General features: G+C 37.0%; 1 protein-coding gene across 33 annotated transcripts in view; it reads left to right on the forward strand.

The window, feature by feature from the left end:
• adgrl2a (adhesion G protein-coupled receptor L2a) overlaps nt 1–17,944 on the forward strand; it is a 113,832-nt gene that overhangs the window by 21,951 nt on the left and 73,937 nt on the right. For all 33 annotated transcript variants that reach the window (XR_016148647.1, XR_005618633.2, XR_005618634.2 and 30 more), the window contains exon 2: nt 2,981–3,165. Coding sequence is in view for 29 of the 33 variants with exons in the window: in XM_039653566.2 (XP_039509500.2) it covers nt 3,057–3,165 (109 nt within the window). In the remaining 4 variants the exon portion in view is untranslated. The remainder of the gene's footprint in view (nt 1–2,980; nt 3,166–17,944) is intronic.

The following is a 17,944-nucleotide window of genomic DNA, read 5'->3' on the forward strand; positions in this document are numbered from 1 at the left end:
CATTGTAAAGTTTGTAAACCCCCCTCCGCCCCCCTTCGGCCTTGCCTCTTGTGCATTATTCCTGCACCCACCCCTCTGAAAGGATGGCTCCTCCTCTATTCTCCGGTGGGTCTCACTCCCGCTTGGGAGAAAGACGGCCGCATAATTACACATCTGCCCTTTGTTTCTCTGTTTTGGCATTAACATCTCAAACTGGCCTTTCAGCTCTGATTTTAACGGCTCTCTTCGCACCCGGAGAAGTGGAATGTTCTTTCAAAGTTCCTCTTTTTATATCATGCAACTGTTTAGTCGAGGAACCCTTAGTGTTGCGGATCTGTTGAAGCAGATGTACACAGCTGTGAAAAAGCCTTCTGGGTCTAGACCTCTCCATCGATCACAGCCCTTGTATAGCTTTGCGAGTTTCTGTGTAAGCAACACGATTCAGTGAAGCTTTCGGCATAAAACGGCAGCCCGGTTTGCTCCATAATCAAAGGAAGTGGCGGTACCAAACCCGGATCCTTTGAAGATGGATAGTTGCTGTCTTAATTTGTCATGATTAGAGTTTTTAATTTGATTTGCGAATACAAAACACACATAATGGCTACAACAGGCTTTCCCGCTGTGCCGCGTCAGCGTTGGAACGGCAGTATTTGTTTGAAGCACTTAACAGGTGTGGATCGGCAGTCTTTTCTGCAGCTTAGGGAGATAAGGCCTCCTGTGGAGGGGAGAGACCTCAACACGTTTAATGAGGAGCGCGGGAGTCAGTCGGGCCGCCTTCGTCCATGGATCAGCTTCTGGAGACTGATCAGCATGTTAACCGCTCACAGCGTGAGACGGAGATATGAAAGTACGGAGCTGTTGTCGTTGATTTAGTCGAACACCCTTTGACTATGTAGGGATCAACCCTCATCCTTTATGCATTTATTTTCCTCACTGCTAACTTCTGTGAGCCGCCACCACAACGGCTTCGCTAGTTTTTGTTTTGTTTTTTTTTTACCTGTGAAAATCCCAGCACAGATGATTTCAGGGAGAATACATACTCACTTTCAGAACATAATGGGGCTCCACAGTATCATACTGTTATTTTGCTAATGCTAATGCTAATGCTGCTACGCCCACCATTTGAGTCTTTCCATGAAAGGCGTGTTGTTGTTGTAGCACAATATTTGATGCTAACCAAACACAAACATAATTTATTAAGTGTTTTGCCAGCTTATCAAAATTAATTATACACTTTCTATTAAAAATATTATTTCATTTGATGATGGTATATATCTTATAGGGCTAGCTGTGGTTGCCAGCATCATACCGTAAAAATATGGTGTGTTACTGTTTTAGAAATGAACACCTAAATAGCTACCGTATTGTCAGCTACAGTATTAAACTTTAATTTAACAGCTATATGCTCTAACACAAAAACAGTAACACACCGTGTAGTTACAGTATGATGCTGGCAACCACAGCTGCCAGTAGTTTACCGGGGTTTTTTTTACAGGATTTTTTTTTTTTTACAGTATGCATGTATATACTGGCTTTTAAAGGGAATGGGAGATGAGACTAAGATTGGTTTATTGCACATAATGCCCAAAACACACCCATTACTCATCAAGAGAATAGGGACAACCCTTTTAGACCATGCGTCGACCATTTTTCCTGTCGGGACTTATAGTGCAAGTGTACTCATGTCATGTTCAAATCCACTTAAACTAGTTTAACGACGAGAAAAATGGTTGACGCATGGTCAAAAAGGGGTCCCTTTTCTCATGATGTATTTTGGGTGTAACATGCAATAAACCAATCAGAGTCTCATCTCCCAGTCAGAACACGAAAAACTGAACTCTTCTCTAGCGAGGAAAGAATCTGTTAAAGCGCAGGGGGAGACCATTTACTAGACAAAATGTATGTGCGTTGTGGACCCGCCTATAGGCGCACATTATTAACACTCTTTTTAAATAACACACACACACAAAAGTCTTTCAACAGCAACAGTACGCCTGAACACACCTCGGTTTTAGACCATTTTGGTGCGTAATAAATGCATTTGCTATTTCAACATTGTGGCGCAGGATTTGAATATGATAACTGCGTCGCGCTGAAACTAGCAAAACATACTTGGGTCGATACATATAAAACAATACACGTGCGTGTGTGTGGTGGTGGTGGTGGGGGGGGGGGCTATTTATTACACACTACACTATTTATAGTCACATTTTTGACTCTTGAATACGAATGATAGGAGGCCTCAACCTTGATATGTTTAATACAATGCATTAGCATTTAGACATTCTTTGTCTGATCATACCGAAATGTACTATTCAGTGAATAGTTTTCTCACCTCATAACCATGTAAATGACAATCCAAGAAGCAAAAAAATCCAACTTTTGTTTAATTTGACTAGACATGAGGAAATGCTATGTAATGCAATGATGTATTAAAGGGTGCAGAGATATATTTAGTGTATCTTCAAGAAACCTAGGGGGTTGCACACACTGTTTTTAATAGGCTCCTAAGTGGCTCGTTACTGGAGTGACGATGTTTCCCATGAGGCTGTGAGTGTGTTTTATGGGAGGCCGGTGGAGGGTGTAAACATGCAGAGAAGGAAAACATTCAAAATATGAGATACTGTATGTGACAGAGTTCTCTTTAGCTGGAGAATATGCGCTGGGGGCTTTTGTGGATGAGGAACCTGCTTCCTCTCAGAAAAGGATGGTAGCGGAACAGGTTTGGGGGAAGAGAGTCAGATAAACGGTAACGACAGGCTTTGAGGTAAATGGCTTGTTTGTAATGCGGGAGGTGCTTTTTCAGGTCTCAGTCACCTTCCAATAGATGGTTTCTACAACTATGTGGAAATCTGTGTGAATTTGCAACTGGGAAAAAAAAAAAAAATCTGTGGAGGAACTGAGTCGAGTGAGACTGGAGCAGTTTAAAGGAGGACGTTTTTATGCCGGAGGCTCTTCATCGACAGCCAAACACTGACAGTCCACTGTGGTTTTCTTGCAGGCTTGGAGGTCAATGATGGTTATCTCTCAGAGTGACTTTCCTGGATCGTTGTGACTACAGTGATTTCGACCCAGACATGTGGAAAGCGGCAAGTCCAGTCAGAGCCAGCATGGGATGTTCAGAATGGAAGTCTTTGGTCCTCTGTGGCCTGGTGTTCGTCTTGACGGTTGTACAGAGTTCTGACGGTAAGACCTTTTTTCCCCCCTTCAAAATATCACATCTTTCGTAAAAGCAACATCTTCCTGTTATCATCCGAATTAGTCATCGGTTTAATGCCGTTCTTGTGTTTATGGTGCTGTTTTTTGTTCTTTTATGAGGTGGATGTTTGAAGCAGACACCAGCTCAGATAAAAAAAAAAACAAAAAAAAATGACGGTTTCCTTCCAGACAGATAGCCTGAGGTTCTTGGGAAGCTGTGTGCATTAACACAGAGATTGCCTTCGTTTTCTTTTTGGTTAAATTAAAAGAAAGACCATACAGTGTTTCCGAGTTTTCCCTCATCTCATCTCCGTCTGTTTACTCTCATGTCCTGTTCTAACTATAGGCCTAAACCCTACAACTGCTCATTATAAACAATATCCTCAAGTAAACACGCCTCATTACACTCTGTCCCTGCCGTAATATCTTTTTAATGCATTTTTATAATTGAATTAAATGGGTTACTGCCATAGCCATGGCTGGAAGTTTCTGCTTGTGCAGAAACTTTGAAAGATTGATTGCTTGAGGGTTTGCTCCCTGTTTCTCTCGAGTATATCCTAGAAACTTCAGATATCATCTTTCTGATTTCATTTCGTGGGCCGAACGCTGTCTATAAGTTCGGATGTAACTCATTTGTATTCCGTGCATCTTCTCAAACTACATTTTCTGGTATTTTATGAAGCTGAAATGCAAAGCAGTGATGAAGTATTGTGGAGCCGTTTTATTGATAGTATGTCTGCCATTGAATGCCATGAAATGTGGCATTGTGCTCTTATAGAAATGAATCAGGTTTGTATATGCTGAATGCTATATTAGTCTGAGCTCATAATGCTTATTTGATAATCGTAGCGATATTACTGCTTTACAAGAGTGAGTCATTTTATGATAAACCTTAAAACTGAAGGAAATGTCATAGTTTTTTTATTACGGGATGGATTTTAAAGGCCTGGAAACACATTGAAACTACATGTTATAAAATAAGCATAGTGATACTTTAAAAACACTGAGAATGACCAACTATCTTACATATTAATAATGTAAAAATATCTTTGCCGTTGTCTTTTCTCCGCTGATAGATATTTGTTTCATTCACATTGACAATCTTAAATTAAGCGTCAAAACATGATTATTAAGTACTGTTGCGTTCTCAAAATGAAAGTGAAATTTTGGCCAAGCATTGTGTCTGTATTTCATAGTAAAGTACTTACTATAAAATACAACAGGACTCATACTGACTCATTCATGTACAGAAATGTGGTGCAGGTTTATTGCCTGATAAATTAACATCATTATTTACCAGCAATTACAGTTTTCTTTGAACACACTGTCACTGGCTTATTTCACGATGGGGCTAAGTAGTTCTGAAAGAAAGCTTTGCTTCAAATGTCTGGACAATTTGCCGGTAAGGATTGTGAGTAATATGAGCTGTTCTTTTTTTTTTTTTAATTATGGAAAGGACTGAATAATATCCGTCCGTGTCCTACTGCCTTGGGCTCATTCAGTAGGAATAGCAGGGAACCATGGCCTCGACCGGTGGCCACCCGCCTGTATTCATAAAAACACTTCATTAACATCTTAATTCATATCAGAACAGCCTCTGTGTGACTTCCAGACAGGAAAATCACACATTTAAGTATTAACAGTATTCTTGGCAGCTGTAGCCTTTTGACAAAATAGAATTAAAGATTGAACTTTTGATTTACGCACAGCTAACTTTCACCTGCCTCTATTAGGAAAATATATAACCCAGTTTTTCTTCGAGTGAATAGTTTCCTTTCATGATGTCCTTTTTTTGTAGAAGCCAATTGAATCTTGACCTATGATGCCTCCATTTCAACTGCGGTTTTTAACTCAGAATTGGAGATTTGGTCAATCTTTTTAGATATTTAAAGGTCTTCCCTATTGATTTTTTTTCCAGATTCGAAACACGATATGCATAAATAGAGGGCATGTAGGTGATTTGCATGTCTCCAAAGCATATGAAAATGTTTGGGATGAAAATTCTCATCATTAGCGAGAGCTGAACGATATACACCGCATAATGTTCGAAATGTACATCAACTGTCTATCTGCATGCTTTTCTGTATAATTTTACAAAACTATCCTTTTATTATTGTTATTATTACTACTACTATTATTTTAAGTTTTTAGTATTGTGAAAGTTTTTTTTTAATAATTTGTTGATTTCCGTTCTAAGTTCTAAAAAATAACATTTTCAGATAATCTCATATTAAAAATATTCCCAACATATACCAAAATTTTCCGAAATAACATAAAAACAAAAACATAGGTACACACATGCACAGTAACCATATTATGAAATTACTTAGACAATGCATTTTTGTTCATGTCACCCACCACAATTCTACAAATCCTTGTTACATTTGAATCATCTCCCAAAGGTTAACACTCTTCCCCATTTAAGTGTAACCTAAAAATCTTATTTTCCACCTCAAATGGGCCCCTTATTTGGACAGCTGTTGTCCCTCTTGCCTTCAAACTCTGACTGAAATGAGCTGTCTGTCTCTCTGTCTGAAACGAGCCGTCTGTATTTCTGGCAGAAATGAGCCATCTGTCTCTCTGACTGAAATGAGCTTTCTGTCTCGACTCTTTAAACACCTCAGTTGAATGTCTGCTGATTAACAGTAAAAATATGTCACTGGGACGTCTAGAATGGCAGTTCTATATATATGTATCTGTATCTGTATATGTATCTGAATGTTTGTGTGCTTGTGTGACTCCACACATATAAGTCGCGTGTTTTTTTTTTGTTTTTTTTTTGTGTGGAAATTCTCATATCAAGGTTTGTTGAGTTGTTTCTGTTGCTGTCTCACTCTCCCGGTCTTTCTCCCACCCACGTGTCTCTCTCTCATCTCGTGTCCTTTTCTCCATTGCTCTGGGCTGTTGGTCTCTCTGAACTCACTCACAGACAGAATTAGAGCTGATCTTTCCAGGTTCTTTGATTGACGAGGTTGTGCATTTGTCTCCTCGTGTCAAGCAAGTATTTTTTATTTTTTAATTTTTTGGAAAAAAAAAGTGTTTTGTATAGTGATTGTATGTCTATTCTGATGAATGTAAGTGAAATAAAAAATAAAATAACTAGCTATTTTTTAATTATTTTCTTGATCTGGGATCTAGATCAATTTTGGTAACGTTAACCCTGCTCAAAAAAAAAAAAAAAAAAAAAAAAACTGCCTAAGGGATTTGCTGGTCTTCACTGGTTCCCAACCATGTCCAGTTAAGAAGTGGCCAAACCCTTCTTGAACCATCAAAATAGACGAGCCTAAGTTGGCTGGTACAAATACAGTGCTGGTTTATATGTAATACAAAATCAGTAAGTAATTGTAATTTATAACATGTTAAATACTCAGACTTGCGTTTTTATTGATTACATGATTACATGTTAGTCTCATAATAGGGATTACGCATTTTTTTTTTGGCTGAACCCCTTTGACGTAATATACTTACTTGAATTACCCCTTGAGATTTAAATCAATAACATAGGTCAATAATACAAGTAAGCCAATAATACGTTCACTGTAATCTGATGTAGGTTAATGGTCACTTGACATGCAGGTAAACATATATTTTTTAATATTTAGTAAGTATGTATTCAATATCCTTTTTTAGTAGTTATGTAGATTTTTTTAGTAGTTCATTTTTATTTATTTAATCAAGCTTTTCATTAAACTCACGATCGCCCAGAGAAACCCTGACATAATTTTTTTGCCTTCATTGTGAAAGGATAGTATAGAGAGGACAGGAAGCGAGATCGGGAAAGGGGCAGGTGCTGGGATTCAGACTTGGGTTGCCCAAAGCACTATAACAGCGCTATATGTCAACAGGTTATCATGCCATGAACGTAATGTAATATTTAATGCACTTCATGTTGTTGATAAAGAATAAAATACATTTTCTTTTTCTTTGTATTTTATATCAATGCAGTACAAGATTATGTGATAATTGAGTTTGGTCAAAAGTAATCTAAAAGTAATCCAAAGTTGTCAAATTACATTACTTTAAATGTGTAATATATTGGATTACAATACTAACTAAAAAAAAAAAAAACATTGTCATATAATTTGGAATAAGCAACCGACTCATTCTACCCAGTGAAAGATTCGTCACAGATTTGTTTCTTACTGAAGGGTCTGATTAAATTATGTGGATCCTGCTGTGAAAAAGCGCCATTCTCTTTAGAGACAGACAAGTGTGGACAAGCCTTTCACATGCCTCAAAATCCCATCTGTGCAGTTACTTTTTGGAAGGAAACATTTAAACTAGCGAAACTGATTATCTTTGAGCGGCTAAAGCCAATTCCCCTCAGCCTCAGCCCTGTGGCTTTTTGTTCATATCGACGTTCCGTCAATATCAATATATCTGAATTCGCCCGTATTAAGCTTCTTTATTAAGATCTTGAAACCAGATCTCGGATTCCTTTGTTTTCGGTTTTATACCTCAGACTACACAGCTCTCTTTGTGCCTTTCTTCTTCTTGTCTCCTGCTTTTTGTTTTTCCTCTTACCCAGGGGTTTTCTATCAGACTGAGGGATCAGACTTCCCATAATGCCGAGCGGCCGGGGGGTCAATATGCCCGCATTCGTCTTCACCGTCTTTCATCAGCCCTCCTCCTGATCTTTATGATAAGAAAGGAGAATAGTGGGTCGGGGGCAGACTGCTCAGCAAGGTGTGTCTGTTGTCCGACGGCCCCCTGCAGCCGAGCTCTTTAAATCCTCATTAGGATTTAACCGGGAGGAGACGCTGGTTTTAATGGATTAAGCCTCATCACAGCTGCCTCCTGATTGGTGTTTGTCATGCAAAAATCAAACAGTTTCCTGTTCTTCCCGCAAGGTTTGGATGATCCCAAACATTGTGTTGTTGGTCTCTGTTAGTGTTTGTGAGCTTGCAGCATGGTTTTGGGATAATAGACTTCTGGGTGTGGATGAATCCAGAGAGAGAAAGTGACTGAAACTCTTTCACGTTGTCAATTCATTTGCATTGTTTTGCATTTTACCCTGATCACCTGCATAAAGCAGATTAACATAAGGAAGGCCTTTTTTTAAACAGACTAAAATTCTTCGGGTGGCATTCAGTTGGGGAACACCTAACTAAAATAGGCAGCAGTAAAAACTTAACAACATTTTTTGAGTCGTGTGATAGTGATAGCTGTTTTTCTATAATAGTTCTGGGCTTTTGTTTTTTTTTAAAGCTGTTAAAACTCTGTGGTAATGTTTTCTATCATACGTTATTTTAAGCCTAAACTAAAACGTCCTACAAATGTTGCAGTTTGGGGATGCTTTTGTTTTTGTGGTAAAAATACTGCAAATGGCATTTAAAGAAAAACAAGGTGGTTGTTTGGAAGCTTGTTTCTGCCACACAATAAAAAAAAATAAAAAAAGTTTTTATCTCACAATTATGACTTTTTTCCTCGCAATTGTAAGTTCACATCTGGCAATTATTACTTTTTTTTCAAAATTGTAAGATATAAACTTGCAATTGATAAAAAAGTCATAATTGCGTAATATAAAGTCACAATTGAGTTATACAATTGTGCGATATAAAGTTGCAATTATGAGTTATAAAGTTAGAATTGACAGTTTATATCTTGCAATTCTGACTTTATAACCAACACATTCTCATCCCAAGACGTCAACTAACTGACGGTTTTGACCATACGTCAACATCCGAAGTTTTAGGGTACCCTTTAACGTGAGTTAGATGACGCTATCCTTGGGCGTCATCTAACTGACGTTTTACCTTTAGCGTCAGTTATATGACGCGGGTAGGTTTAGGTCTGGGGTAGGGTTAGGATTAGATAGCATCATCTAACTGACGTTAAAGGGTACACTAAAACGTCGGATGTTGACGTATGGTAAAAAGCATCAGTTAGATGACGTCTTGGGCTGAGAATGGGCTCTTATAACTTGTAATTGGAAGTTTATATATTGCGAAATGTAAACTTGCAATTCTGTAATTAAAAGTCACAACTATCTTTTAAAATGTTTATTCTCAGAGGCAAGCTTCCATAGTTTACAGAAGGTCTTATTGAAGTATAAGTTAGACATTCTACTAACTATAAGTAACTTTGCAGGTACATGTCAACTAACTGTCTTTAGAGGATTAGTTGACTGTCTGCTTAATATCTAAGACTTCATTTTGTTGGTCACCCCACAGATATTCTGCTGACTATAAGTAACTTGTTGACTACAAGTAAACTTATTCTACTAACCCGAACCCTAACACCTAACCTTAATCTAACAGTAACACTCTACTACAGTCTATTAATACTCTAATGAGAGTTAGTTGACATGTACGGTAGTTGCTAATAGTTGGTATAATGTCTAAAGTGGAATATCAAAATAAATTGGAACCTAAGTTTCTCAAAGTTGCAGTTTGGTACTGATCATTTTAGTAGTTCAAATATATCATTCTCATTGGTATGTTCAAGGTAAACATTGCATGAATAAAATTAGTCATCACATGTCATTTCAAGCATTTATACCTTACATTTTTAGACAACCAACACTGCAGCATTTTTTTTTTTTCAGGTAAATTAAAATTGAGCTTCATGTAATAACATTTAATTTTTTTAGTCGTATTCAAGTCCAAATTGTATCATAAAAAATTAGCAGCAAATCAGCAACAATTTCTGATTTATTCAGTGAATATTCCGTCACTATATGCAGGTAGATAATAAGCAGATTCAGTGTAGTGAGTTGCCTTTTGTTAGTTATATAGGAGAAGCTTGACTGCAAATTTAAGTACTTCAAATTATTTGCAGTTTGGCAAGCTGCAGTTTCAAAAGTTGCTTCCTCAACACTGATGGCATTAAGAGGGAAATGCCTGCTCTTTCATGGACAGTTTCAGCTGAGAAGACAACTATGCATTGCTTAATTTGACAGTGATGAAGACCATCTCTTATTACACGTTCCTGAGTGTTTGCAGGTTTTCAGTGGATGTAGCCCACATGAGTCTCTGTGTGTTATGTCTCTGGCTCTGGCTCTCTCTTATCTTGTTTGGTGTCAAGCTGGTTGGTGAAATGATGGGTACAGCAGCAGGAGGTCACAGCAGACCCACTGAAATCAGACCTTACACCTTATCTTCTTGTTAAAGCGCATATCGAATCTAAACAGAATTGTGCTCTGGAATATTTACGATTCGGCTCTCTTGCACTCCTTGGACTGTTTCTCTGTAATGTGGTTGTTTAGGAGATCTTGAGGGGGTGATATCGTGACGAGAAACAGGCCCCCATTATAACCATCTTTGTTTCACTTCTCTTGATTTTGTTTCGAGTCTGAAAGATTCGATCAGGCTGATGGATGTAGGAGAGCGATGGGGTTGTGGATTCGCCTCTGAGATGTTCTAGTCTCGGATCTTTGAAAACAAAGATGAAAAGATGCATCACTCTTACTCATCTCCTTTCTTCTGTTTTAGTCCTGAAACTCTGATCATCGTCGTAGATCTAAATTAAAGATGGCGGTAGAGTGGTGATGCTAATCACACAGACTACGTCTTTCCCACGTTGACTTAGATAAGAGGGCTCTCTTTCACTTACTGGAACTGAAGCAGTTTTACCACTGACATGGATAATTCACCCCACAAAATAAAATGCTGTTGCTATTAACCAAACTTAATGTTATTCTAAACTCATATGCCATAAAGCGCAAAAGTGCCTTCCCCCTTTCGGGAGTATTTTTTCCATTAATTTTTCCCATTGGGATTTTTTTTTTTTTTTTAATTCTTCTCCACTACAAATAGGAAAAAGAGGCTCACCAAAATTGGACAGTTGAAGACTGGAAAAAAATGTTGCGTCGTCTGATGAGTCTCGATTTCTGCTGAGACATTCAGATGGTAGAGTCAGAATTTGGCGTAAACAGAATGAGAACATGGCTCCATCATGTGTTGTTACCACTCTGCAGGATGGTGGTGGTGCTATAATGTTGTGGGGGATGTTTTCTTGGCACACTTTAGGCCCCTTAGTGCCAATTGGGCATCGTTTAAATGGTACTACCTGAGCATTGTTTCTGACCATGTTCGTCCCTTAATGGCCACCAAGTACCCATCCTTTGATGGCTACTTCCAGCAGGATAATGCATCTCGAATCATTTCAAATTAGTTTCTTGAACATAACAATGAGTTCAAATGAGTTCAAATGGCTAAAATGGCCTCCACAGTCACCAGATCTCAACCCAATAGAGCATCTTTGGGATGTGGTTGAACGGGAGCTTTGTGCCCTGAATGTGCATCCCATAAATCTCCATCAACTGCAAGATGCTTTCCTATCAATATGGGCCAACATTTCTAAAGAATGCTTTCAGCACCTTGTTGAATCAATGCCACATAGAATTAAGGCAGTTCTGAAGGCGAAAGGGGGTCAAACAATTGCAATTTTCTGTACAGCATCATGAGTTTTGTAGTTTTCACTAGGAATTCCCAATTATTTTCCCCAATTATTTAAAAAAAATTCAAATAATGCAGGCTGACGGCTTCAGCAGAAGCAAATACCACGGATTAACAACCTCGTGTCATAGTAGGTCTGTCTTTAAAGGTTACATTTATTGTTCAAAATCAACTAACCTATATGGAGAAATTGAAGTGTTTTCTTCCAGAACCCAGCTGTTGCACTCTATTCTGTCTTCTGTCTTTTTTTTTTGTTATAAAAGTTGAATGATGCGAGTGTGAGTAAATAAAAAAAAAATGATGAACTATTAATATGACAACAAATATAACATGAAAGTTGTCTTTTGAATAGCTTCATTATCAAAGTGAGTATTAAAAGACTAGCTAAGCAATCCTCAGTTTCTTGCTATATAAATTAGGACAGTTCCCATTTGTGTGGCCGTCACAGCAGATGTTGCAGTCGTTCTTCAGCAGAGAGTGTATCAGTGATGTCATCTCAAAGATCGATGGCTGAAAATGTGCAGCAGATTCTGTTACTCACAGGGAGGTTTGTTCTCGCTAGTCCTACTAAATGAACTGTATCCTGTTGTAGTTTAAAAAAATGCTTTGAGATAGACACCCAGACAAAGAAACATTCCCAAGAACAAGATTAATCTAAAGGTCGGAAAGCTGGTGTCGTTAAGTTTTACTTTGTGCCTTGGAATTGAGCTTTTTACAAAAGGTTGATGCTGGTATTTGGGGTATTCTGTAAAATCAGTACCTTTTGTGTTTCTCATTAACATATGTGTAAATAATACAATATTAAAACTTTTTAAAATAAGTGGGTGACTAACCATTTAAGTTTTAAGAAAGGTCATTTTATATACAGTAGAATTTCATGCACAATTATAATTCACTTTACATGTATCATGAGCACATACTTTATATCAACCCTGCTCCATCATAAATATTCAATTAAGCAAATATAAAATAGGCATAATCATTATATGTTTTCTTTTTTTAACTCGACAAGAACAAATACGTACATGCACCCCTCTTTCACTTTATCATATATTTTGTGAGAGGACGAAAACCTAACCAGTCAACCCCATTACTATATATATATATATATATATATATATATATATATATATAGTATTGGTATGGTTCTCTTTGTTAAAAATATATTGAAGGAATTGAAATGACCTTAAACGCAGACTAGTAAATTAACTGTTAACTTTTTAATGTAGATTATCGTTCATTTCAATTAATTGAGATGTATATTAACACAAACATATTTCTTAAATGAATTTTTAAAATGAGATTTTCAAAATGGAAAAGGAAAGTCTTTTTTATTGATGCAAATTGGGATGCAAAATTGATTTATGAGAACTGCACTTTTGAATGACCGAGCAAAATGTCCATCTTTCAGATGAAAAAAATTAAAAAATAAATAAACAAATCTCTGTAGGAGACAACCTTCAATTCCTTCAATATATTTTTTTTAACAAACTGTGGGTTTCAATACAAGGTTTTTACAGAGCATTCCAAATGATTAAAAAAGGTTCTGTTTTACTTAGTTTAAAGCTCAAAATTGGTGCTTAAATCCCATTGCAATATTTGAAACTATATTTTAAAAGAAACACCTTGAATCTGGTTTATATCCGCATGATATAATCTTTCCTATAACAATAATTATTGAATATGACATTTTAATGTGGAAAAACTCCACATTTTACACAGCACAGTTTAGACACTCCAAAACAACTTTACACAGCATTCCATGCTAGTGCATATATATATATATATATATATATATATATATATATACACACACACACACATTGGAAATAGTTAAGCCTTTTGTTCAGTCAATTTTCCTTTTGCTGTAGCATCTCAAGCATTCCGGGCCATCTGCGCCTCGTCTCCGCAGTCTGCAGAGTGACTGACTACATTCTGATATTTTTCAGACAGCGTCAGACACGTTTTCAAACACACTCATCCTTTCAGCCGGACTACAGCGGGCTGTTATGTGCTGAAGAGTCTGGGTGCATGTGCGTTTACAGAAAAGTGCTCCAAAAGTTAAGAACCTCACATTCATACATTTAAAGTAATGTTGTCCAAAGCCAATTCCCAAGAAGTTTGTAAAACAGAGGCTCAAGTGCTTTCTTGTACCATTCAGACTGCAAACACGAGTTCTTGAATTTGATGGAGAGCCAATTAATCAACCCAGAGGATTATTTCTTTATTTGTTTTACTTTTATAGCTCACTTGAGTTCTTATTAACTTTGTCTCCAATGCCAGTGAATTCCCATGACTTTTCTAGTTGTCTGTAATAGTAATAATAGTAACCCTTTAGTTTAGGATTGAATTCTCATGATTGATCATTTGTTTATTAGCATGCATATTACTAGGATATTGTCTATATTTATTACTTATATAGCACATTTTAATGCCTTATTCTGCCTGACCTTATTCTACATCCCTTAATCTTACCCAATACCTAAACTTAAAATTAGAATGAATAGTTAGTTAACTACGTTACTAACTATTCATAAGCAGTGATTAGGAGTTTATTGAGGCAAAAGTTGTAGTTAATAGTAAGTTAATAGTGAGAATTCAACCCTGGTATAAATTGTGAAAATGATAATAAAATACTTTAGATGTAATATCCATTTAGGGCCAATCCCAATTCTACCCCTTACCCCTTCCCTTTCCCCTAGCCCTACCCCTTCGCCTTCCCCTTGACCCTTGAAACAGAGTGGCAATGCGTAGGGGTGAAAATATTCCCCTAAGAAATGGGACACCACTACGCCTCCGTTAAACGTCATTATAAGTTGTCGCTAGCGCCTACGTCACAGGAGATGCGCCGATGTTTATCACAACTTCCAAGATGCCGTCGACAGCTGCAGTTATCTCAGTCGCGTGGGTTACAGCTATTTTCTTGCATCTTGTGAAGTTCGCAGGAAACAACGGAGACGACGAAAATATGTTGCGGGACTATCGTTAGCAAACTACAGTAATTTTAGCGATTTTTTTTTTTTTTTACAAACGTTTCTGTGAAGAAACTGACCGTAAATATGAACACAATATTGAATGTAACATAAAGCAAATCATTATTTGTCGTTATAATACTTATTAAAGCCACAAATACTTAAATTTATGGGTCTCCTTTGTCGCTTGGGCAGCCAGCCTGGGTTAGCAGTGACGCTTCTCATACCCCTTCGTTTGAAGTGTGCTCCCGAAAAATCTTCGTTTGAAGGGCTATCTGGCCCTTCACCCTAGCCCTCCCCCTCCAACCAAAAGAGAATTGGGGCAGCCCTACCCCTTCACGTGGACGCGCAAAACGGAGGGGAAGGGGAAAGTGAAGGGGTAAGGGGTAGAATTGGGATTGGCCCTTAGTATCCCAGCTTTTTTAAAGTCCCCCTAGTCAATAATTGTATCCCATAAAACTCATCTTTGTTCACCAAAATGGCAAACGTTTTTTTTTTCTTTTAAAAAAAATAATTCATGCCTCAAAAAGCTTGAATGTAACTCTACACCCTTGCCTCATTTAGTATATGCAGTCCTATGAATATGCAAATTAGCCACGCCTCCACTCACTCACACCAGTTCAGAGATTCACTTTTTGACAATCACATGTAGACATGATTGGTTACAAGGTTGTCGCCAGAAACACCAGGGATTTCAAAACGTGTTTTTGAGACAATAGAGAAAACACTCACCAATGGTGTGATTTGTCTTAAATCATATTAAAAACACCACATAGACTTATTAAATGCATAAAGCTCGGGAAATAATCCTCTCTGAAGTGACAGTAACTTGTGTGATAGGTTTCCTGCATTAATAAGTAATGGTATCAGGAGAGATGTACAAATATTATATATCATGAGCCATGGACACACAGTGGGCCAAATAACCTGGATGCATCTTGAATGTAGCGTTTTAGGTCAGAAATCCATGCAGCAACACATTATAGGTCAGAACAGTAATCCAGCACATATTTTGTCTGTTTCTTTCTCACATTCATGTATTAGCACATTTTAGCCTTGGAAGTGCTTTGGAGGAATTTTATTTTGTACCGGAGGTGGTGTCATCTGTTTCTAAAGCACATTTCTTGAACCTCAAGGTCAAGAGTATTCAAACGACATGCAAAGAGCTTCAAGCCTTAACTGAAGTTCACTTTGTTATTTACTAAGCAATTGACATTTCTGAGAGAAAAAGGTTTTGCATAATAAAACGCATTACTTAAAATAAATCACATTTTATTGAAGGATAATATAGCTAGAGCACTGCAAAAGCCTCTACGATTTTAGGGTGTTGTGGGTTGATGTCAGGGAGTTGCAATGTGGTTGCTTAAGTCTTTGAGGTGTTTTTTTTTTTTTTTTTTGCCGTTCCCAGCATGTTTTGGGTGATTGTTAAGTAGTTACTGTCACAAATCAACAGAGCCTATCCCAACTCTTTATTTTGGACCCTTTTTTACGTTAGTCTCTTGGATATTCCATGCAAAGGTTTGTTCTAATTCCAAACTATTTATATTAATAGTAATGGTTCACTTGGCAAACACCACAATTTCCTCCCAAGTATATGGTTTTCCTAACTTTACTACATTTTATTTAATATGGCATCTGTAAGCCTCCATGGATGTGGTAACTCAGTTTTCCATTTGATTTTCAGTTTAACTAGGCAGGGTGAGGACTTAATTTGTGAGGACTTAAAATTTGTTTTTACGTACATAGGATACACATGGGTTGGTTAGGGTAGGTTTAGTAGTTGTGTGGGGTATACGCTTGGCTAGAATTAGTGGTGTGGGTTGCGTGTGTATTACACGCAAATGAGCTGCGTATCATAGAGACGCATGCATGAGAACAGGCTTTGATTAGATGGAAAAGGTTTATTAGGACATCATGGACCATTAACTGCGTGTTACCCAAAAATAGAATTTTCCAACATGTCTCTGTAAATGTCAGCAAACTCTTTGCCCTGGGTCTTTCTCTTCTGGTGTAGTTAAATGAGAATTCGAACAAGGCATACGCGCTAATTTCTGTCAGTGTGAGCAATTTAAGAGAAGCTGATAGATTCCAGGGTGGAATTATCTCACCGTATATCTTGCTAATGAATACCCATAGCTTGTGAACTTAAAACCATACAGCACAAGTGTCATATGGGCCTTTTTATTCTAGGTTGTCCTTGCATTTTTAGTGTCCCCTCGAGGGTTTTCAGATATGAAGCCGGGTGTGGAAACCAGACGCTGGCGGTGCAGTTGATGCTTCGTCAATAGACGACTATAAAGGAAGAATTCATGACCTTGATACGGCCCATTGTGCTTAATTAAGTGTAAAGGTTGATTTACATGTGTGAGTCAGTGTGGAGGTTGTTGGTCTCGCTTGTGCCACTTAACAGCACTGAAGAACACAAAGACCTCCGAAATATGGATGACATCTTATCCAATAGCTGGACTTACTCATTAAAATGTGATAATAACTGTATATATTTATTTTTTTCATTGTAAAACCGCTTAGTTTCAAGAATATTGGATGCCTGTTTTAAGATATGTATATTATTTATCACAAAGGTCTTTGGAATAAGTAAAAAACATGCAAAAGAAAACAACGCTTATCCTCAGTCATCCGGTGAAAGTGACAGAGATAAAGTGTAGAGTTATTGACTGGCCATGTGATCTGAACAATTTAGTCTTCATTAGGTGACCCGCTCCATGTAAAATAAAATGGCTACTAATATTAATCTCATGTAGCCACTATTAATTTATCTATATTTAAAATTTCTTTATAGTTAAAATTTACTAAGTGCACTTAGTAAAATGTTTTGAAAATATTTTTTTTTTTTTTTTTTTTTTTTTAAATGCTTTATTTAAACATTCAGTTTACAGAGTAAAACAACATAATAATAACATCAACAACATAATAGCACAAAAAAGAAATTAGACAACGATAAACAGGAAAAAAAAATAAAATAAAATAAAATAAAAAAAATAAAAATAAAAAGAGGGCAATACATAGATGAAAATAAATCTAAACATTTAATAAAGTAAAAAGTTTGTAGGACTTACAAATTTTACATGTTTTGAGTGCTTTTGGGTTAAGAGAGGAAGAAATTGTAGTGAAGTAATGTTTTATCTCATGCAAGAACACCAGAAAAATTGGTTTACAATTTGAAAACTTACACTTGTGAATATAAAATCTACACAAGAAAATAAGTAGATTTATAATAAAGCAGGCATTTGAATCAGCTTCAAAAAAACCAAAAATAACAGTTTTGGGATTCATGGAGAAATTCTTCAAGATATTGCTTGAGATAAAACCACTAACATCTTTCCAAAGTTGCCGAGTAAAATTGCATGACCAAAATAAGTGAAGAAGAGTTTCAGT

Source organism: Pimephales promelas, chromosome 21 (genome assembly GCF_988280905.1).
Source record: "Pimephales promelas chromosome 21, fPimPro1.hap1.1, whole genome shotgun sequence".
In the NCBI taxonomy this organism is placed as follows: Eukaryota; Metazoa; Chordata; class Actinopteri; order Cypriniformes; family Leuciscidae; genus Pimephales; species Pimephales promelas.